The following is a 23641-nucleotide window of genomic DNA, read 5'->3' on the forward strand; positions in this document are numbered from 1 at the left end:
CTAACAGGGGCTATGCTAGACTGGCCCTCACCAGTTACCAGGGCCTCACTGGCTGGATTATTTTCGCTTCCAATTCCAATAGACTTATTAAAAATACCATTATCACTAAAGGAGGCAGAGGAAAAACTAAACATGAGACATACCGAGCAAGTGAGAGAAGGAGAGAGAGGGAGACAGAGAAGCCATTGCTAATGGTGAATGGTAATGACAGTTCAATCTTAAGCCTCTTTCAGACATGAACTGGAATTCTGACATTCTCCCTAACATGGTCAGGAGGTGGTGAATGTGTGAACACAAATGTCCAAGTGAAACATTGCCAACATTATCCAGACTTTATCCTTCAACCCCCCCAATTTAATGTCTGTATATTTTGCATGAGCTTGTGTGTGCAGTGTTGATGACGTTTCTATGGTAAATGGTCTGCACTTATATAGCGCTTTTCTCTTCTATTGGCCATCAAAGCGCTTTGCACTGCTTCTTATTCACCCATTTGCACTAACAGTCACACACATACTCACACACCGATGGGGGAGCAGCTGGCCAAAACTCACCGGGAGCAACTAATTTGGGGTTCAGTGTCATGTGACCTACCTTCCTGCACCACAGTCGCCCCACTGTTACCTGTTCTATAACTCGATTGGGGTTGTAGTCGAGTGATAGCACCTTCTTTTATAAGATGCATGTCTCCTTTGTGCTGTAAACAAAACACTGTTCCCCACAGCTTTTTACATGTAGTGCCTCCTGTGCGTTTGTCGAGCACTGAAATCACTTATAGAGCTTAAAGAGTAACTACATTTCATTTTTATGTCCTGTACACATAATTAAACAGAGTGATTTTATTGTAACTTACTGTACAGGAATCCCAGCAACTAGACTAGTTACATGTTTGAAGACACTTTATATTACGCAGCAATAGAAAGAATGCTGTGGAGTGAATTGATCTCTTCTGTTATTTAATATGAAATACAGTAACTGTCATGTAAATTATTTATTGTTCAGTGCCAAGTTTAAAGCTCATTGACAGGCATTGAGACATTTTTTAAGCATTTTAGTACAAGCAATAAACACCATGTGGTCGTAAGCATTACATCAATCAATTATATATTATACATTCAATTATAGATAAAAAAACATTCACTAAAAAATCTAATACTAATCATTCTCATCAAGACATCCTGGAGCCTGAATTGTTCTGTTCCATGAGGTTAGACATTGCCAACTCCATTGAAACTCACACTTAATGACATATTGTTAAATAACCGAACATAGAATGTAACAAAACAAACAGTTACACAAATGAAGCATCAAACTGTAACACATCAGTATACAATACAGTATTTAACCTAAATGATTCTGCCATTTTATAAATCACAGAGTTATAATAGGCTCAGGGTTTTCTATCTCAGCATTCTCTATTAGTTTATTGGTGTCCACCACATCGGGCTGGGATTGTTGACCACCGAAGTAGAGTGGATTGTCAAAGGTGGGTAAGGGACGAGGGGACTTCTTGTAGATGAAGACTGCAACAGCTATCAGTGCAGAAGTGATAGTAATAACTAACACAACTACCAGAGTTGTATGAGCACGACTACCAGGGCTCTTTGTCGGATTAACATCAGGATCTGCACAGAATCAAGATTTTGATCAGACAAAAGAATTATAGTCAAATGCTTTCAAATATATGTATATATAAATAGCTCAAGTTTTTATTTTTTGTAGTTTTCAATAACTCGACCTACTGCATTACAGTTAACTGTTTTTATTATTATTAAACATATTAATATTCAACACAATTTATGGATAAACAAAGACAAAACTTACCAAGAATTTTTTCTGGCTGTGTCACTGGAAGGAAAGCAGGGAAACATAATCAGATTCTACAAATAGTCTTTATTAAACCAAAACCGAATTTTTTTCATTTCCAAGTCTATTTTTGTATCACCACTTTCAAAAGGAAAAAAAAAATCATTTTATCTAGGCCTGTTGAAGATGTTTATAGAATGAGATAGAATGAACTGTTAAAATAGTTTTGTGAGGTATTGAAATTATGTTTATGCTTTTGAAATATGCTAATCCGAGCATATTTCAAAAAATCAATATTGGCCAAAATATTGCTGATCGAATTCCAATCTCTATGTTTCAATGTCCTGCACTTGAGCAGATTAAAACTCACTCTCTGTGGTTAGTGAATGCCTCTTCACAGTCTCGCAGTCGCTGCTTTTTTTAATGTTGAGTTGTCCAACAAAGGCAAGTGTGAGGCCCATGAGAGAAAATACATCATTTCTGGGATTTGTTTTTGATACTTTCAATTTCTTTGGTCAAAAATGAATTTTCACTATCTGGTGGAGTATTAGGGTCACACTAAAACCTACTAAATATGAAAAACAGAAGCTATTGATAACGTGGATGGCAAATGTGGGCTTCTCTGTACATACGCCTATTTTCCCAGTTATTCTTTCATTCATATCAGTAATTTAAGATCCAATTTTTTTTTTTACTTTTTAAACTAAGTACATTCTAAAAATAGTGTGTCACATTTCCTCCCTGAAAATCAAAACAAAAACACATAAAAATAAAGTGCTCACGTGTTGTAGCTTGACATGCTGAAAAGTTTTGACAAAGAGCTGCAATGTTAGCCCCCCCCCCACCTCCCTGCTGCAAGCATGTTTGGGCAATAACAAATAGCTACGCGTCTGACCCACTCTCTCAATTTACCTACAATTTTTTAGAGGTAATCTAAGGCTGGATATATAAGTTGAAGTAGATGATACATTAATAGAAATGATCAGGTAGGATCATAATGATACAGATGACATGCTATTATTTTCATTAACTATTGTGACCGCCTTGTTAAATATCCCCTTAAGTAAAAGTTTTATTTTATTAAAAAGAGTCTTGATCTTATGCCGTCCAGAAGATTTTACAGTATATTTACTTTACATGGATATGATGTTCGTACCTTTGGGTGTTTTGCAGATGTAAGCTCTGTCATGCCATCTTCGACCTGTCCTCCAAAACCCATCTGAGGTTCCGATCTCTCCATAGTCATACTCAGGCTCTTCTGGACCCCAGTTAGTGTATTCCATGACTGTTTTATCCAACCACTTCCACGTCCCTGTAGAGCAATCAGGAAATTATTGTATTGCTGTTTTCCCTTTAATAGTTTTCCCAGTAAACCTGTGATTTGCCCAAATGGCGGCAGTGACAGTTCTGTCAAGGTGTGAAAGTAAATAAGGAATCAAAAATAAAAAGGCAGCCTCTAGTAAACAAAAATGTAAACATTTTTAAAAATTTTAATTCTATTCATTTTCATGAGCAGGAAAGAAATGATTATTGTTGTTATAATACCTTTATGAGTTTTATACAGGCCGACCCAGAAAGAGCTGTGGGCATCTTGAAATACTTCGATATTGCTTTTGATGAATTGTTGCTCAGAAGGATTTTCAATGCTAGCAAGGGTTCCACCTTCACCCCCCCCCCCCCCCCCCCAAAAAAAAAAAAAAAAAAAAAAAATCAATTAGTCTGGTTATAGGTTTTACAAAATACTATACATCTATGCTGGTTTCTTCGAAATTGCTGAACAGTTTTCTCTAAATGCAGTGTCTCTTACCATGCCTCACACAGCTACTAGCAGCATCTGCCCATTCAATTTCCTCTGTTACAAACAAAAAACAGTGACCGTGAAATGGAAGCCAGGAGTAACTCTGGTGATACTCCTCATTAGTGTCATCAGGGCAAACTCCAGGGAAACTGACTGACTCTGTCGGTGCCACATCTGCAAGGGACATAGACAGAAATAGGTAATGGCAATATTTCTTACTGTGAAATTTAGTGCAGTAATAAAATGTTTATATGTTACATCATTGTCATAACTACAGTAGTTGTGATGCATTTGATGTATTTCTTTAATTTTGTAATCAAAACTTCAACATATATAAAGTGGCTATAAAGTATCATATAACATTAGAGTATGGCAATGTTTACTGAATTCAGTAAAGCAATATTGATGCAATATCGATTTTTTTTTTTTTAGTGACCTCTGCATCAGACATGTTGGATCCAAACACCTCAAACTTGACTCATCAGTCCACAAGACTTTGTTCCAGTTATCTAACGTCCACTGTTTTGGCACAGTTTTCTTACAATTTGCTAAACCTTAGTAGGATTTTATTCTTGGCAGCTCTGTCAATGAGGCCAGTGGTCAATTTAGTAATATATAATTAGTAATATATAGATATGGGAAGTTTTAAGTATACTCTATAGGCATTTAGAGTATATCATCTAAACCTATAGATGTGAACACATTTTTGTGGAGCCAATGGTTTTATCTTGCCTGGTAATGATCGTACCTGTAGACTGCATACAAACACTGTTCATGGTCTGATTGCAAAGAGCAGTCCTCCATTTTCCATCAGTATCCATGTATACACAAGGCTTGGCACTACTTGGTTCACCTTCAGCCCAGTTCGCAGAGTTCAGGTGCCACCCATCAATATATCTAAAATACCCTTCAGTCTGAAAACAAAAATTGATCATGCAGCCATGTTAAAATATATACATACATTTCTGCTAAAATTAAAGTTTTTTAATGTGGCTTGTACACTTTGTCATGAAGAAAGATTAAGCCACTGCAAATATTTTGTGAAACATTTTGTAATATGTGACTTACAGTATAACTAAATGACAGAGATTTTTTATTTTTTTTAATGTTACTTCCCTTAAATGTTTGACCTTCACTGCGCAGAATATATGCGAGAGAGTAATATTGTTCTTAAAACCAGACGTGGCTGGATTGGCTCTTTAGTGTTAAACTTTTGGGACTAGCCTGTAGGAGTTTGTCGGCTACACTACTTTGATTTCAGATGATTGCAGCCTTGTACCTTCTCTTTGTTCAGTCCAATCCACAGAGGAGCTTTGAGATTCATAGCCATCAGCTCAACATAGGCCCGCGTCCACTCATTTCTAAGGCTGGCCAGGTTGGCTTTATCACCTTTACAATGTTTCAGTGCATCATCCCATGTCAGATTTTGACTGACCACCTTGATGCTGTCATTTCCCAATGATTCATAGATGCTAGGAATTTCTGGGTCTGGTTGAGCCTTGATATTTGGGTCTGTTGAGAACAAGATACAAATCGAATTAGGTTTTTTTATTATATTATTATTGATATCAAAGGAAATGTAATTTAATTTTGCACATTTTATGCCATTGTTTAAAAATATTTGATATCATGTTTTGCATGTACCTAGACCATTCTTCTATCTATTGACTTTTGTACAGGACCCGAGATTAGGCCTTTATTTTAAGAATAAAAATTATACAATTCCTTTATAAACCTCAATTTTTAAAATAAGATTAACTCACCAGGATTTCGAAGACATACAAATCCATTGGTGTCATTGCAAGACCTAATCATCCATTTACCAATCACAAGGTTATGATTGCTCAACATCACAACACACTCCTCCTGGTGAAGGCAGGAGGAGAGATTAGCCTTTCAAAACTGTTCCGCTGTGACAGTACTGTTCAAAATTAATATGACTTTCGTCTGCTTTACATCATGACAAAACTTAGCAGACATGGCATGTTATTTGAAAAGCACTGTTGGAAATGTTACCTCATTCCACTGTTGATAAAAGCTTCCGGGACGTCGTTGATTTTTCTAAAGAGCAGAGAGAGATTTTTAAACTGAAAATAGTAACAGTATAATAGTAAGACACCTATACACCTATTTTCCCAGTTATCAGTAATTTAAGATCTACATTTTTTATTTTTTTACTTTTTAAACTTGACAATTTTACCTCTAGTATTTCGACTAAGTACATTCTAAAAATAGTGTGTCACATTTCATCCCTACACATCAAAACAAAACAAAAACACATAAAAGTAAAAGCAGTTTAACTGTTCTCACGGTGCAGCAAAATCTCCTAATTTACCTTTAACATGACTACATTTACATTACATTTTTACTTTGTTTACTTACAGAATAACCCCAGTTACTGTATCGCCTTGGTTTTCCATCAGTCCAGAAAAATCCATCTTGTCTTAAACTGTTCAAACCAATCCACAGATCCGTAGTTGCCAGTTCAGCCATTTTGGTGATAAGAAATGCTGAAGATATCAAAAGTTATTTTTAGGGTGTTTCAATGCCGGCAAACTGTTCAAAAATATTTCCAAAGGTTCTATGAGGTTTACGCTCAGCTTTACAACATGTTAATCATTGTAGGCAACGTGCAAGATAAACAAAATTGCAAGCGGCCCATTTGCAAGTTTTAAAATGTTTTCAGTCTTATTATCATTGTGAAAGGTTTATGGAAAGACAGTTGAACAGACCTTGTACACGTCTTGTGGGAATTGAGACCAAATTGCCTCCCTTGTTAATGCATTGTCTCCTTGCTTCTTCCCAGGTGACTCTCTTGGTATCGAAATTGTAACACTGCAGATAAGAAATAATATATAAATTGTTTTAATCTACGAGTGCTCTGCACTTCTATAGTGCTTTTCCACCTTTCTACTGCTTCTCACTTACCCGTTTTTGCTCACAATCCCTATTGCTATGCAGCTGGCCTGCACCAACTGTGAGCAACTAATTTGGGGTTCACTGTCTTGCTCAAGGACATGTCAACATGTAAATCTAATCAACAACTCCGGGATTGGTGGACAACTGTCCTACCTTCTGCACCACATCCTGGAATTGTATTAGAAGTTTAATAAAATATCAATAAAAGATAATTAAATTGTTTAAAAAGCATTTAAAACTCCTTTTTGAGTTTTGTAAATAGTGCTTAAAAAACATCTAATGTGAAAAATGAGAAATTTACTTGCCATGTGCATTAATGCACCCCCATACCACGGATGCTGGCATTTAAATTGTGTGCTGATAACAAGTCAGATAGTCCCTCTCCCTCATTTCACAATGTAATTCAAATTTTGACATATCCTACCACAAGACAGTTTTTCGCATCATGTCTGTGCTTTTAAAATAAGTTCAAGCTCACAAAAGGCAGTTCCATTTCTTAAATGTCTTGTTTGAGCTGTATTTTATAAGGTTTGCATTTGTGGGTGCATCAATGATTCATTTTTGCTGAGTATGTTTTTTAAAGATCCCCTGAAGTCCATGAAGTAATTTCCACTTCTGTATTCTGGTCTGCGATTAATGCAGTGCTGCTCAGGTCCAGGATTCCCCGGATTCTCTGAATATTTGAATTTTGTGCAGATGACTAATTCCTCAAATTATTTCCAATTTTACTTGAGAAAAATTATATTAAGGCTTTGACTTTGCTTTTCCTTCTTTTTACAATAATGAACCTTACTTCCTATAAGACATAGCAAAAAGCACTATATAAGCAGATCATTTACAAAAAGACTCAACATTTCTGGGATGCTCTTTTTATAATTAATTACTGGCCTGTTGTCAATTAATCTCATTAGTTGTAAGATAAGCCAAGTGTTTCTTTTAGTACTACCAAACTTTTCCAGTCTTTTGTTGCCCCTATAAACTAGTTTTTAATTATTTTGAAATTAAATGCAGTTTTTCAGTGTCAACATTTAATATGTTGTCTTTGTACTGTTTACAATCAAATATAGATTTCAAATGATTTACAAATTATTCCCTTCTCTTTTACTACATCTAAAACTCTTCTTAAAATTAGTTTTTTTTTTTCATATCCAATGTAAAATAATCTTTCTAAAAAGATTACTACATTAAGTATAATTTGATAATGGAGGAAAGAGTACATTCAGAGTTCAAAGCGTAGATTAACTGGATTTGGGGACATTGAAGAAACTTTGTAGAATATCCTGCAAGGTTCAGTAACTAGTGATTTTCCATGAAGTTACTGTAACAGGATCCAGGATGTAAATAAATATTGAAGTTATGATGCTTAGCTGAAGACAGACCCATGACTCTTCAGGGAATTCAGAGACTGTGCTTTACTATATAAAGACCTGCCACAGTGGACAAACCCATCTGGGTTATCCCCAACAGGAAACCCTGGATGACAAACGAAGTCCAGGCTCTGATTAGGGCTCGTAATTTGGCTTTCAGAGCAGGTGACAGCGCAATGTCAGGGCCGACCTGAAAAGATGCATCCAACCTGCCAAGGAGACCTACAGGAGGAAGATGAAGGGCCATTCACTGAAAACGATCCATAGCAGATGTGGAAGGCCATACAGGCCCCAACCAGGGCCAGGGCCCAACAAACGAAATGGTCGGAAACAGCACGCTGGCTGAGGAGCTAAATAGCTATTTTGCACACTTTGAGAGACACCTGCAAACACCACCCCATGACAACTATTACATTGCACCTCTCTCTCTCCAACAGCACGAGGTGAGAAAAATGTTGAGGGCAGTGAATCCCACGAAAGCTCCAGGACTTGACAGTATCCCCGGTGCAGTGGTTTAAGTATGTGCAGACCAGCTGGCAGGGACCTCACCAAGTTGTTCAATCTCTCCCTGACATATGCCATTGTCCCACAATGCCTGAAGGCCACTACAACTATTCCCATTGCAAAAAACCAAACATTTAGAGTCTTAATGACTACAGACCCACACAACTAATCTCTCAGCACATTAGGGATTGTCTTCCGCCCACCGAGAGGGTGATAAACACACCTCAAAAAAATCACTGGTTTCTCTCCCTGGTCACCACAGGAGATCCTCCACATCCGGGGCATCACTTGTTTGACCTGTTGCTGGATGGCACTTCAGGTCAATAAAGTCCCACACCACCAGTCTAATAAACATTTACTTCCCCAGGGCTATTCTGATTACATACAATCACTGAGCACATAAAATATACAATCTTTACACCATAAGTAATGTCATCACTGCACAACCCTAAGGTGGAACTTCAGGTGCAATTTTGTATTTTTTTATTTTTAAAACTGTTTTATTATTCTGGTATTATATTTTAGTGCACTGTTGTTTGAGAAGAGCAACCACAGGTTCGTTATACTTTTTATGTGCAATGACAATAAAGCCTATTCTATTCTAACATTTGATCTGTTAGACATTAGCAAATGTTTGAATGTGGCCAGTACCATCACAGTTTTAGTGCAGAGCAGCGATTTTTTTAATAATGTGCAAAACATGATGAGTGAGGAGGAGAGGAGCAGAATTTTTTTTGCAGCAGGTGTTTACCAATTTGATGATGAAAGGTTAGTACAAAGTTTGCAGAGGCTACTTCCTGAGCAGCTAGGGAGTGTGTTTTGTAGTTGTGTGTGTGTGTAAGAGGGAGTGTGAGAAAGAATGTGTTGCAGAGAGACACAAATAGTGATCAGCTGACCCTATATTGTGTGGATGCAGCCTTATTTTCTGACCTTTTAAGCGTGAAGAACAATATGCTAGCATGTTAAAAGCAGGAGGTCTGTGAGATCTGGCCCGCTGGTCTAGATGTTATTGTGGAAATAGAAGCTGGGATCTTTTTTTGATAAAGTATCTGCTTTATGATTGTGGAGACGATATGAGTGTAAAGAAACGGTGGTATGGTTTATGAATTCTGAATTATTCTGATGCTTCAGTCTAGGAAATTAAGCAGAAACTAAGAAAGTGTAGATTAAAACTAATAGATTATCTACATTTTACTTAAATACAAATGTAAAACTACTCCACTATCTCACTTTGGTGGAGGTGACGCGTGGTGAATCCATGATGATACATCAGCAGGTATAAGTTAATAATATTATTTTTCCAAACCACATTATATTTTCAAAATAAAACCCCAAGGTGGTGTAAATGTTATTGAAGCAAACTAATTATCAGAATTTGTTTTTGTAGATATTATGGAAGGAAAGATTTCAAGTGTAATTGTTAGTAGGTTTAAAATATCTCACTGAACACTAAAATTATATTAATCAGTCACAATTCTCTTGGTTCCCTGTGTAACAAAAATAATGTTCCAAATATTATTATGTATATTGTTATAATACTTCGATGCAGAAAGAGGTTTGGATAAAGTATGTTTAATACTTCCAATGCTGAACTCATCTTTCTGACTGTTTGTAGCAGGATCACATATGTACATAGATGAATGGCGCTCAACCTGTTTTCTGATAGATAGCACCAGCAGCTACAAACCTGCTCTGAGACTTGACACTGATACACTGTCCAACACTACCACTAAGTTAAACTATAAAAAAAAACTTTTGTGTTTTTTTAAATTATAAATTTATTCAGTCCCATGGTTTCTTCTATTAAAAAAAAAAGCCACTGTATATAAAATACTTCAGGTCAGACCAGGTCAGACCAGTCCCATTGACAAAAATGACTAAAAGTTTCAGATCTGGCATTTAAAGAATTTCAGAGAAGCAGTGATTTCTGACCTTTGAGTCAAATTTTGTCCACCTAGGTGGGCAGCCACCTTTAGGAGGAACCGTGGGGGCTGCAGTTGTATTGGTGATTGGTGAGCGTCCCCGTTTACAAATGGAGTAGTGCTCTTGACCACAATTACATGTACGCCAGAAGCCTGGAAGTACAGCAGAGATGCATTCTTTTATGCTTAGTTACTCATTCTTCATATTATGATACATAGCATTATTCTGATTACTTACCCATATAATACGTCATAACAACGCAGTTCTCATCAAAGTTATCAGAATTTGGCTGATTTTCATCCCATCTTTGCAGCCCTACTGGAGAATCATCCATCCACCTTGAATCAAACAAAATGAAGTTAATTATTATTTGTAATCATGTAAACACAATTTGATAATGATGATTTTATTAATCTGCTTGCTCGCATTTTGTATGGTAAATAAACATGGGGCAGGTAAAAATGACTTGCCAGTTACCAAGATTCAACATTTAGCTTTTTAGACCTCTTGCTCTTTGGGCAAGTTGCTGAGATGTTTTGGATGCCTGAAACCCAAACTTACTTGTCCAAAATAGAAAATGTAGGCCTATTTAAAGACAAATAAAGACATTTTAAAAAATTACATCTAAATTAAATTAAATCTATATTGTGACGTGGTGAATTTAAAGAGGCAATTTTACCTGGTAAAAATACATCTTACATAAAACAATGTGCTCATTTATTTGCAGATTACAGAGCAAAACGCAGATGGTCCCTTATTTACAGGCGCAGAGATAACTGCAGGTAGCGCCTGTGTTTTGGATGTTTTTGTTTTCTTTGACTTTAAATTTGTAGCCTACTGGTAAAACTTGACTTTACCAGTTTTACCAGTCACAGTAATTTCAGCCACATGGTAAAAACACTAATATCGCAGATTTTATGGATGTAGGATATGTGTGTAGTAGGGCTTGTTTCATTGATGGTCAGAAACCCTACTACACACATAACCTACATCCATAAAATCTGCGATCTCTGGTTGACCTGAAACCAGATCATAAACAATTTAGGATCGAACATGCTTGTGTGCAGCTCTACATTGATCTACGGTTTTAATCGATTTACGGTGGGTGAAACATAAAGAAGTGTTTAGCAAACACTGCAGGCCATCTTTTTTTTTTTCCACGTGTCTGAATTGGCAACTACAAATTACACTTGCGTTATCATAGAGTGTATTTGCCCCGGGCAAGCAGGCAATCAAGTGTTACAGTCAAGCCCTGATAATCTTCTGATTATTACCAAGTTTGCATAAAAATTTTACTTTTTGATGTCTCAGTCTTTTAGACGCCATAATATGACTAAGTTAGGGTTGACTTTTTCAAAGACTGATTATTATTTAATTTGATCTACTGTACGGTAACAATCCAAATTAACGTCAGCAGCCTTCTGCAGCTTATTTGCTCATGGTGGAATCGCTAAGATGGGCCACTTTTTAGCGAGGGATTCACTTAGGTGAAAACTCACTTTGACTTGGAAATAAATCACATTACTAAAGCTAATCAGGTTTTGTCATTGTAGCTTAAAACCTTTATAACTTTGAAAATAGTACTTGGTATGAATTTTCTTCATCTTTCTTAATACCAACGGTTAACTGCATTACATGTTATTGTGTTTACTGACACTTACCAAATCGATCTATCAAGATCCACTGACAAACCTAAATAATAGGACCCATAGCTTCTGGAAACCTGTGACAGTAAATACACAAATACATGCAATCTTTAAGACCTGCTTTTATAGATAGGAAAATTTATTCATTGTGTGCCAAATTTGTGCTAACAGTTCAGCAAACAAAAATTTACCTACTGTACCTGTTTCCATAAGAAGACATTTTCATCTTTGCTACTGATAGATATCAAGTCCCCGTGCCTCTGCTGACAGAAATGACGAGCATCCTCTGCAGCCATTGATATGCTGTTAATAAAATACTGATTGCCTTTCCACTCAATCCAGCCATCTGAAGTGGTGTTAAACTCTGCAATGATTTTAGAAACATATTCATATGTTGGGTTTTAACAACACCAACACTATTTTCATTGGTAGTGTTTTCTAGAAATCTGGATCACCTGCTATGAACAGCAATATATAAAAACATTTGAGTGCAAGGATTTTTCTTTACTGTTTCACTGTTTATGATTGTGTATTGCCTGGGCATTTTAAAGTCATTTTAAAAAGCTGTTATTAGCTCAATATATTTGAGCACAATATTTACAAGTATGAACAGGAAAAGTTATGAAAAATATTTGCAAATTATGGTGCATTTATTTTGGTAATTGAATAATATGTTTAAGTTGCCTTATTTCTTAAAGCAAACTTTTGTGTCCAACATTTACTGACTCTAGTTTACCAAACATGGCCTAGTAAATTGAGTATATTTGTGTGTTAGACTCTAACTTGGGCTCTGGAAAATTAGATAACATTTTTCAATGTTTTATGACATTTATTGGGCAAAATAATTACAAAATGACAATGAGTTGATTATGAAAATAATTGTTAGTTGCAGCTCTTCTGAACAGTCAATTATAAGAGCTTCGTGATCACTTTAGCTTAAAAATATGTAGTGTTTTAAACTTCTGTCACCCTTGGTGTGTGCAATATTAACTTACCCACTGCAGTATTATTTGGAGGTAGTTTTGGAGTCATTCCTATAAGTAAACAAAAGTTAATTCCAAAGAAAGTTAGCACAGCAAACTAGTGTGCTATTTAAAAAAACACCACAGTGTTTGAAATAACAGGTGCAGCATATAGAAAATATTACACAATAATGATGCATTTTGGTAATTCTTCTAACAAGTCATAATTCCGTCAAATCTAGCTCCCTTATCCTGAAGTCTGTGGTTTTTGGTTAAAGGATTTTCACGTTTTATTCTCTGACATTATTTCTATTTAGATTTGTTTGCCTTAAATCCACCTTTGCAGCCTGAGTATTTTTATAGTGAAAATTGCTAGGTCACTCAGGCGAAGTGGTGATAATGTAATGCCATCAAGGTGTAGTTTGAATGGCCTAACGGTAACTTTATACATTTGGAGATTGTATTTATGCTTCATGAAATGCTTAAAGTTGTGTTTATTTGTAAGGATGATCTTGCTTAGAAAAGATTTAAGTATCAAAAACTTCTGTTCGTCACAGCGCTTATGTTCTGCAGTAATACAAGCCAATAAAAAAAAAAAAAACCTCATTAGGTTTTTGTCGAGGAAACAAGGACAATGCCAGCTTTGTTTTGGCCTACAAAAATATGTCATCCCTATCTCACTGCCTTTTCTCTCACTCTAACTAAGCAATATAGCCAGTGGATGGATAGATAGCAATTTTCTGTATCTTGGATTTATTACAAAGCGGAAGCTTCGTAAGCATGAAAAATGTGAACGTTCTTTCTCTCTTTCCATAGTACTTGAAATAATTTATCTTCAGAAAGAGTAAAAGATTCAGAACACACTTATCGTACGTACCTGCACGGATCTGACATATCCAGTCATTGTAGCTTTCACAGTTTGCATCATTCCAGGACCCAGAGTTATCATAGTAATACATGATGAATTCAGTACAAGATTCATCATTATTAAAGTTATTTGGTTCTCCTTCCTGCCAGTGCTGGAAGTTTACCTGTTGAAATAAAGAAAATAAAAAAGAACTAACATATATATATATATATATATATACACACACTTTACAAAACATGATTGAACTGCTATGGTTATCAAATTACTTATAAAAGGTAAAAAACACTAACCGGAGAGCCATCACTCCATACATAACCAGTGTTTGGATCAGCGATATGAAGTCCAATCCAGGCTTTTCCATGGCTGCAGTTAAAAAAAGGCGTAGAAGTTTGACCATCAGGGTGGAAGGGGCCATTGTATTGAAAGCAACTGTGACATTCAATGCTGGAGTGCTTTTCAAACTACTATTTCCATGTTGACCTTTAAGTTTAAAATGATTGTATTATTATTATTATAAAAATTCATACTGTGCGATGTTAAGTTCAGTACTACTGTGGATGCTGAGCAGATCTCCTCCGATGGCTCTGCAGTAATCCCTTGCTTCAAACCAGGTCTTCTCATCTGAACGAGGCCCTGTAAAAAACTTGAGGACAAGACAAGAATAGTGTGCCAGATTAAAGTGCATCAGATACTATGTTATGTAGCAAAGAATTAAGAAAAAGAGTTGTGATCGGTTATCAACTAAAAAAGATCTTCTTTTGGCAATTTTATACGGCAGTTGTGAATACAATATTGACACATCGTGATGTTTTAGGTTGATAAGGAAAAATTGTTAGCAAGCTGCTTATTAACACTTTTCCAATATTGTCTTTCATTTATCTTCTAAATGCCCCACTGTCTGTGAGGTATTGCAGTAGTGAACAAAGTGTATTCACTGAAAACAGCAGCCTGATACTGTTGTAAACAATGTTGTGAGAGCAGTGAGAGTGAAAGTCACTGTCAGCCAGAAGCGCTGAAAGTCACTATTAAGTTCCGTGAAGCCAAGGTGAGCTACAGAGTCGCGTGATCATCCCTTGTGCCTTTATTACTATGTGACTTACTTGACATTGTCATGTTCTTTTTTTCATGTTATTTTATATGTTGTACAATCAATCAAACTGACCTGATTTTGTATATGCACACACATTTTGCAATGAGTATGCATACATACACAGCACACCCATGCCTTCATCATCATCATTGCCAAGACCATTGATTTAGTACTGATATTTTTCCATTGTTGGCATGTTTACTGCAGTAGCTGGTAATGTGTAGTATGTGATGGTGATTGTTGTAGGACACCAGCCGGTTTAAGTGCTCCATGATTTGTTTGTAACTGCAACATTTTAATTGGATTTAGCTGAGGTTGACCGCTGGCTGTACCTTGGCGCAGACGTTTCTTATTCCTACTCGGGTCCAGCCCTCAGCACACGTTATTGGAGTTTGTGTCGGAGGTGGAACAGTTGGACTTGCGTCACTCGCTAGGTGTTTGCAGATGTATTTCTCCTTATTGGTGCAGGGCAGCACATCCCAGAGTCCAGCCAATATCCCGGTTGTCATGGCAACACAGCCCTGTTGGTATCCTGGAATTGTTCGGGGGAAATAAAGACAAAATATTAATTGTAGTGCAGATGTTTATACCTGTAATATAAAGATAATAGTCCGTACCTGGCATTTCAGCATTCCAGTGAGTAAACTTTACTAAGTCTGTGTTGGTCCACTTAAACTGATCAATGTCTTTCTGGTTTGACAGTCCAAGCCAGAAGTGTTTCTCTGGTCTCAAACCCACCAAGCTGACAAGGAATGCATTATCCACCCTGGGAATATTTACACAAGTTCATAGATTTAATGTCTAATTAGAGATACACTTCAGAGTTGCTAGTGTTAACATCAGCATCTTGTTGACTTACCCGTTGGAAACATCAGCTAAGTAAGAGGCTGAGCTCTTGCAGTCTTCTTTAGCTTCATCAAAACTTTTTGTCTCTGTTCCAACAAAATAGCAGTAAGAACCGTGTCTTTTCCAACCCTGTAGGGAATTAACCACTGATTAAAATGAAGGAGTGTTTTTAAAATGCTGTCATTTATTATTATTATTATTACTGCTACTTTTTTAGATTTGCATCAGATGCAAACTCTATAATGCATGGATCTACTGAACACAAGATGAGCTGGGTCCAAAGTTTATTTCTGTGTTTTAACAGCTTCTCATCACCGCCCAGTACTTTGTCTATACATTACACTTAAACTTTACTTACAGCTTTGCAACCTATGTTTGTATGCACTTCCTCCCCAGTGCTTTCTATGTCACTCTGCTTCATACAGATGAAGCCGTGTTTCTCGTCACATGAGCGATCTGCCCAATTCCCATTCTGAAAGAAAAAAGCATCATGCGACACTTAGACAAAGTAGACATTGTAGATGATGTACTGGATAGTCTATACCAGGGTTCACCAACCTTTTTGAAACTGAGAGATACTTCTTTGGTACCGACTAATGCGAAGGGCTACTAGTTTAATACGCACTTTTGAAATAACAACTTTGCTTTGCTTTCCGTTAAATATATGATATTATTAATAATTAATTAAATTAAGGATATTCATCTATGTGAAGACACGGATCATGTTAATGATTTCTCACAATAACTATCAAATGTGATTTAAAAAAGAATATCAACAAAAAAATTAGATGCACGGGCACCATGTTGGTGACCCCTGGTCTATACATACTTACACCTCAATCATTAATGATTTTGATGAATAATTGAATAAAAGGAAAACTCCACATCTTCAACTTCTTTTTTCATTTTATGTTATTGAATTGTTGACTATTGTTGGCCTTGTTATTCTTGGCTTGTTTTGTAATGGCCCAAAATTGATCATAAACCATATTTAAACGAGTTCCTTTTCTCTGTGGTCAGAACCAATCAGAAATTAATTCTTATTTACCAGTAATTTGGAAATTAAAAAAAAAAAAAACTTATTGATACAGCAAGATTTCTGAAGTTGCTGATTTGCACAAGTGATTGTCAAATCTCAGCATGTAAATGTTAAATGAATAATGCACATATATGTTATAATTCATGTATAGTAGTATAATTCATGTATGTATAGTTTTCTTGTATCTTTTAGTTAGTAAAGTAATTCATATATATATATATATATATATATATATATATATATATATATATATATATATATATATATATATATATATATATATATATATATATATATGATTGGATACAATCGTGATAGCGGACACATTGATATATAAAACATCCAGATGCACATAAAAGAGACTTTAGTGGACATATAGTGGTCTTTACCTCCCCCCTTATGAGAACACAGTCTTCTGTATCAGTGGACACAGTGGGTTTCCCAAACTCCCAGCTGGTGAAGCTAACAGTAGAGTGGTCACTCCAGTCAAACAGACCCTCTGTCCTTCTGTCATTCAGTCCAATCCAAAGCTCATCAGAGGGTCCTGGAGAGGGGATAATTAAACGTGTACTATAAACCAGTGGCTGAGATTTCAGTTCTAACCTCCCCTTTACTCTGAAATATGCTCATGTATGGGTACTATGTATGCACTGGTAAACATGGACATCAATAAATATACCACCATTGATTCTATTTAATTCACTATGGAGAAACATATTATTAGTATAACAGACAAGAAAATGGTTTATGGTCCGCACTTATAAACCGCTTTTACATTACATTTCATTGTTAGTTATTATTATGGACAGTCCAGGACAACGCAAACAACAACCTTTCTACTTTATCGGTACCTAAAGTGCTTCTCATTCGCCCATTTACACTCACAGTCTCTCTCACACATTGTCGTTGTCGTTTTCTCAAAGACACTTTGATATGTGACAGCAGGACAGCAATTCTGGGATTGGTGGATGACTGCTCTACATCCTGAGCCACTGTCAAGCTTGTACACATTTGTGCTGTAGTTTCCCATCTTCCATTTATATTTACCATCTTTCTGCAGTTTCAGCAGTCAACTGTCTCATTTGCAGATTGCTTGTTTTTAGGATATTTTGAACACAATTTGAACCCACCCATTTTATGAATAGGAACATCCTAATGAATTTGTAGATGAGATATGCAGCAAAGTAGAGATTAAAATGTCACAACTTGTCCTGATTAAACTGTCAGTTCTTTCTAGCATCGATAAGTAACCTCATTAGTTACAAATTCATAAGATTGCACAGATTTGTAAAACAAATAAATACATTTTTCCTTTTAAAACCATTCCTTAGCACAAACCAGGCTGGCATGTTCTCAGTTGATTTAGAAGCTTTCATATTTATGGCACCCACATACCATATCCAAGTTGAGAGACGACAAATCCTTGGTCCTCGACATTGCGGATGCTCACTAGGTCCCCATGTTCTGTGCGGCAAGCTTTCTGAGCATCGGACCATGTTTTAGGGATACGCTGAAGGTGGAAACAGTGACCATTGTAAGGAATCCAAGGGTCTGAACAAAATCCTTGCTCAACTGTTGGTAGAAACACAAATAGGGGTTCAATGTCTGATATTATACAGTGCGTGTGCCCCTAAAGAAACATTACAGTGACCAGAGCAGGGTCTATTGGAGTAGAATGTTTTTCTGTACTTAGTGGAGGAGTTGGCGGAGCCCCAGCTTTGTAGCAGATGTAGCCCAGTTTCTTGTTGCAGGTTGAACTTTGCCAAGACTGCTGCCCATCAGAGTCAAGAAATGCACAATTGTGTCCCGGATTAGGAAGTGGATTCCCTGAAACAATATGAGTTATGTAACTTGAGAATCCTTCTTTACTAGTGGATATCCATATATAGTGTCACCCTTGAAGACAAGTTACAGGGAATTTGCAAACTGTTGCTAAGATTTTCGAGCTAGGAGTCTTAGATTTTCGAGTTAGGACTTACCAGTACCCCATCTCAGGTAACGAAAAGGTTTCCCATCAGACCACTGCCATCCATGCTCTGGGTCCAGAACCACACCAATCCAAAGTTTTTGTTTCCCTGCTCCCAATAATGCTGTGGTATTGTATTTTTAATGTGGTTGAAAAAGACAAAAATAAAAAAAACAACAACAGGGAAATCAGTTAAGATGTTGTTCCTCTTTCTCACAGTTCCTCTTTTACATTGCTTAAAAACAAACTAAGACAAATCCCAGTCACATAAGTTAAATTAAATGCACCAATATTCGCCACATCCCTCCTTTCAAAAATGGCCATAGTCAAATATATCAACACAAATTTGCTGGTATTTATTTCTATATTAAATTTCAAAAATCTCCTCTGTGCTTACAGTGTCACAGTGGTCCTTGGAATATAAGAAGTAACAGGGAGTTGAGCAACTGTCCTTGTGCTCTTTTGTGTGAAACAACTGTTATCTTCAAGGTTTAGGAGTATGCTTCAAAACTCTTATACTGCAGCTGCTTAAACATCCCAGCATGTGTGCAGACTTACATCTAGTCATCTGTGATTTCCCGTTTTTACTCAAAATATCAAAGCATTTATCTTCATTATCTAGTTAAACGATATTATTTCAGCTGTTGCAAATGCAAACTAAATTTAGGAATTTTCTATAAATCAAAAGCAGTATTGTAGATAATAAAATATGCCTTGTCACATGTAGAAAACCCCTAAAACATGTATAAATGCACTATATATAGTGTTAAATAAGATACATTTGAGTATTTTAACTAAATATAATAATAATATAAAGGTCCTTTGAACAAACAAGACATTTGAAGTTGGAAGACTTTAATCGATAACTACATGTTACAGCAATAATGTTTTCCACTATTGTGATACAAACAATTGTTTTCAATCCCTTTTATACTGTCAGTGTATCTGTTTCATTAGTAAGAAACATCCCTTTACCTGAAAGATATGCCTGTTCATTGGGATCAGTGATACTGCACAAGGAGCCAGTCTGCTGCTTGCAGCTCTTCTCAGCCTGGGACCAAGTGAGGGCTGACTGTACGTTGAGCTGGTAGTACGATCCTGTTACAGTGTTTTTCCTCCAGTATTCTGTGGCTGATACAGAAGTATGGGAAAGTAATTACAAATTCAAATATTTGATTGAAATTATAACCTTAATTTGTGCTCTTACACAGTATTCTGTATTCTGTGCGCTACATTAGTGAGACTTCTGAAATCAGAACAACTTGAACTCTTATCTAATATATGTTCTATTAACAAAACAATTTGCCTGAAAACACGTATACGATATTTATTTCCTTCCTGTTTAATGTAATGAGATTTAGGTTTGAATGTGTTTAAATGCAGTACTCACAAGAGGTTGGGCAGTAGCCCCACTGTTCATGCTCATATTTTGTTCCAACTGCACACCAAGGTCGTTTTATTGAAGAGTCGAATGATGTGCAATCTCCATACCACCGGTCTTTGTACATAAAGGGAAACATGCAGATCTTGCCGAATGCATTGCCTTCAACAGTGAAATATTCTGCAAAGGGAAAGAAGTGGTTAATTAATAGTTGATTGCCAAATTATTTTTTAATCATTTTGGAGAAATATTTTGGCAAAAATTATTTGTTTTGTTTTGCATGCACAGCCAAAAATTAAGTAAAGAGACAATGTACGTTTAAATTTTAATACAGAATACTTGAATAGGCACTTGATAAATTCCAGTAAAAATATATCACATTATATTGTGGCCACAGAATATCTAAAATGAGCCACTATATCAGAACAGTGCTCTACACAGTAAATTTAACTAGATGGTATATTGTGTTCTCCAACCTTCTGCTTTCAGTGGCTAAAGCAGATGTTTCATAATTTACCTCTGTATGTTCTTGTGCAAGCACCACTAGATGTCCCAGTGATTGTGAGGTGATTATTTGGCCCCACAGTTTTGGAAAGAGCAATGGATTCATCAGGTTTGACTTCAATGTAGAGCTCTTGGCCTTTGAGTGCGAGCAGTGTTCCATTCTTGCATTCCCACTTCTGCAGGTCTGACTTCTCATCACAATCATAAAGGCTCACTTCACTTCCCACACTTTTACCTTGTACTCCCAGGCACTTTTTGTTTGTGGTAGCAAAAAGCCGGTCACTGGTTGTCCAGCGCACATCAGTGCAGCGGTTATATTTTTTCAGCAAACAAAAACCAGTGGCTTTGTTAATGAGTGAGAATGAGCCCTCTGCAAAACAAAATGTAAAATAAAGTTTCAATTATGTTGCACACAATTATATGTTGATCTATTACATGCATGGCTTTGTTTCCAATATGTTTTTAAAATTGACTATGGAATAAGTCAACCGGATACAAACAGGAATTGGTTAATATGGTTTTCCCAAATTACAATTCACTTCAATTTAAATTACAATTAACCACTGATGTTACCAAAACAATGTTCTAAATGCAGGTCCTAAATTTTGGAAAGTATGTTTTTTCACTGCTGTTTTTTCCTGTAGCTTCTCACATCAAAACACTATTTCCTGTACAGAATAGTCAATATTCATAGTCATATTCAGTATTAGCAGTATTTTGAAAACCTTTCATCTGTAAAAAAAACATAAGCAGTATAATTAATAAGTATGATTCACCCTGATCCAAATCTGGACAAATGAACAGCTGTTTACATCCACAGTACAAAGGTTTCTCATAAAATAATCATTGACTTAATAAAACTCATTGTGTACCTTGTTCGGTTGAACACTGAGACTTTGGGATTAAGAGCACAAAAGCCAATAGAGTTATCCTTGGGATCAGCATTCTCCTGAAAAGTCTCAGAGCAGCAGACATTGTCCATGCATTGCAAGCAGGAGACTTATGAGTGTGGCCTTAAAAAGGAGGAAATCTTAATACCCCTGGCACAGTCACTTTTTTTTTCTTTGTTTCATTGAGTGTCATGTTTCAGGTTGGCACATTTCAACATTTTCAAAAGAGTAAAGGGAGGGAGTTCAAAGGGAAGTAGGGGGACACACACAGACTTTCTTGCTCACACGGATGTTACCCTCCAGAATTGACAAGTGTCCCAGTTTACTTCCTGTCAAGAAAAAAAAAAAGAGGACTTGTAAGATGTAAAAGCTAAACATGACTCATCAGGGTCTAAATCAGCATCCATATATGAATCGGGTGCTGGAAGAACCCTCAAACAAATCATTTTAATTTGTAACCCCCCCCCCCCTTTTTTTTTTACCTATTAAATGTTGTACCAACATCCCAATATTCTTTTCAGCAGCTGTGGAATTTAAATCCGTGAGTTTTGCCTAATGGGAAAGCATGCAAACATATGAGATGTATATACTGTTAAAATTCTCTTTTTTAACAGTTTTTTTTTCTCTTTTTTTAATCGTGCATTTATTATATTACGATTCACTGATATGAATTCACTTAATGAATTCATATTTTTTCAAAAATCACTGCATGAAATAATTCATGCAGTGATTTTCTTTTGTAAGGTTATTAGGCCAGAGTAAAATTGCAGTGTTGCTGATGAAGAGAACATTTTGTGCATCCTGAATGTAGCAACACAATATCCTGTGGGGGAGAGACATTCAGATGTTGAGGTTTGCATCTCCTTAACTTCCAAGCCATATCTATACAATTTTCATTTTTCACTTCCTCTTTGGTTATTCTCCTTTTTTGGTCTGAGGACTTGGCTAAAATATGACCCGTAGTGGCTGCACTGATTTTTATATATATATATACATATATGATATATATGTGTGTGTGTGTGTGTGTGTATACATGCACCTTTAATGTCTCTATCAAAGGCAGTGGAAAGAGGTAAAACTTAATGTTGACTACAGCACAGTGCTAATCGCTGCTAGATGGTCAAGTATGTTCTTGATGCTTGCATGGGCTTCTCTGAGTTTTTTGGTTCACTTTCAGAGTCCAGAATCATTTAGCAAGATTAATAGGTGACTATAAACTGGCCTTTGCATTGAATGAGTGTGTTTGTCTTTCTATGTTTCAGCCCTGAGACAGACAGGTCACCTGTCCAGGATGTATCACACCTTTCACACAATGACAACTGGCATACATTCAAGCACCCCTGCAACTCTTAAAAGGATAAGGGGTTAAGACAACGAATGTAGTGATGGATTATTTTCACCTATTGCCGTTTAAGAGACATCCCAACCTGTGCCACCATGATGCAACAGCTGGCACGCTCAGCCATTGGGCTGTGTGCATACTTTGTGGCTTTTTTCCACCCTGCTGCTAACTTAGGTACCACAGGTTGTACTCCTCTTTTGGTTCATGATTTCTTGAACACACAAAAACCTTTGCACTGGCATTTTGCAAGGTTGCTGTTTTTAAAATGATGCAACTGTCCGTTTTATTGGCCTGACTGCACACCTAGCAGATGTGACTTGGCACCTTTGCTAGAAGCTGTTGGTTATGTGTTTCATGGTATATTTAACCAAATTTAAAAAATATGGAATGTGTACAGCTCTTTTTGTTCCTTTATTTGACACTTTAAAGAATAGTTTCTGACCATTGTAAATGGAAAATAGTATCTAATTTTCCAGGTATTTTATTACCTACTTAGCAATACAGATAAACCCATTAAGATTTAACCCATTTAAAAAAATACTCTTCACAAAGAGGATCATCCAAATATAACTTTACTGCTGTAATTTTCAACTTTATATATACCTTAAACTAAATATTTATGTAAAATACATGCAATGGATATGGCAGAAACTAGTATTTGTGTAATTTTAACAAAATCAAATCTAAACTGACATTTGCACATATACCTGGTCACTTTATTATTTATACCTGTAATGCAATCCAATACAGCAGCTCTGCTATGAATTCTAGTTTTACAATGTTTTAATATCTC

At 36.2% G+C, this 23641-nt stretch overlaps 1 protein-coding gene across 1 annotated transcript; it reads right to left on the reverse strand.

The window, feature by feature from the left end:
- Nucleotides 1–932: 932 nt before the first annotated feature.
- Nucleotides 933–21648, reverse strand: LOC137140621 (macrophage mannose receptor 1-like). The gene is made up of 31 exons (XM_067529018.1): nucleotides 21489–21648; nucleotides 20630–20986; nucleotides 20122–20292; nucleotides 19707–19862; nucleotides 18745–18855; nucleotides 18455–18592; nucleotides 18161–18337; nucleotides 17155–17309; nucleotides 16085–16198; nucleotides 15740–15855; nucleotides 15498–15646; nucleotides 15213–15412; nucleotides 14318–14433; nucleotides 14081–14153; nucleotides 13800–13953; nucleotides 12956–12994; nucleotides 12161–12324; nucleotides 11976–12037; nucleotides 10552–10652; nucleotides 10324–10466; nucleotides 6334–6436; nucleotides 5984–6111; nucleotides 5618–5662; nucleotides 5365–5467; nucleotides 4881–5113; nucleotides 4350–4515; nucleotides 3611–3775; nucleotides 3349–3465; nucleotides 2960–3115; nucleotides 1822–1845; nucleotides 933–1622 (listed from the first exon to the last, which is right to left on the reverse strand). Exons 1-31 carry the CDS (start codon nucleotides 21589–21591, stop codon nucleotides 1369–1371), a joined length of 4293 nt encoding a protein of 1430 aa, XP_067385119.1. The 5' UTR covers nucleotides 21592–21648; the 3' UTR covers nucleotides 933–1368.
- Between the last annotated feature and the right edge of the window lie 1993 nt (nucleotides 21649–23641).

This window comes from Channa argus, chromosome 14, assembly GCF_033026475.1.
Source record: "Channa argus isolate prfri chromosome 14, Channa argus male v1.0, whole genome shotgun sequence".
Taxonomy (NCBI): Eukaryota; Metazoa; Chordata; class Actinopteri; order Anabantiformes; family Channidae; genus Channa; species Channa argus.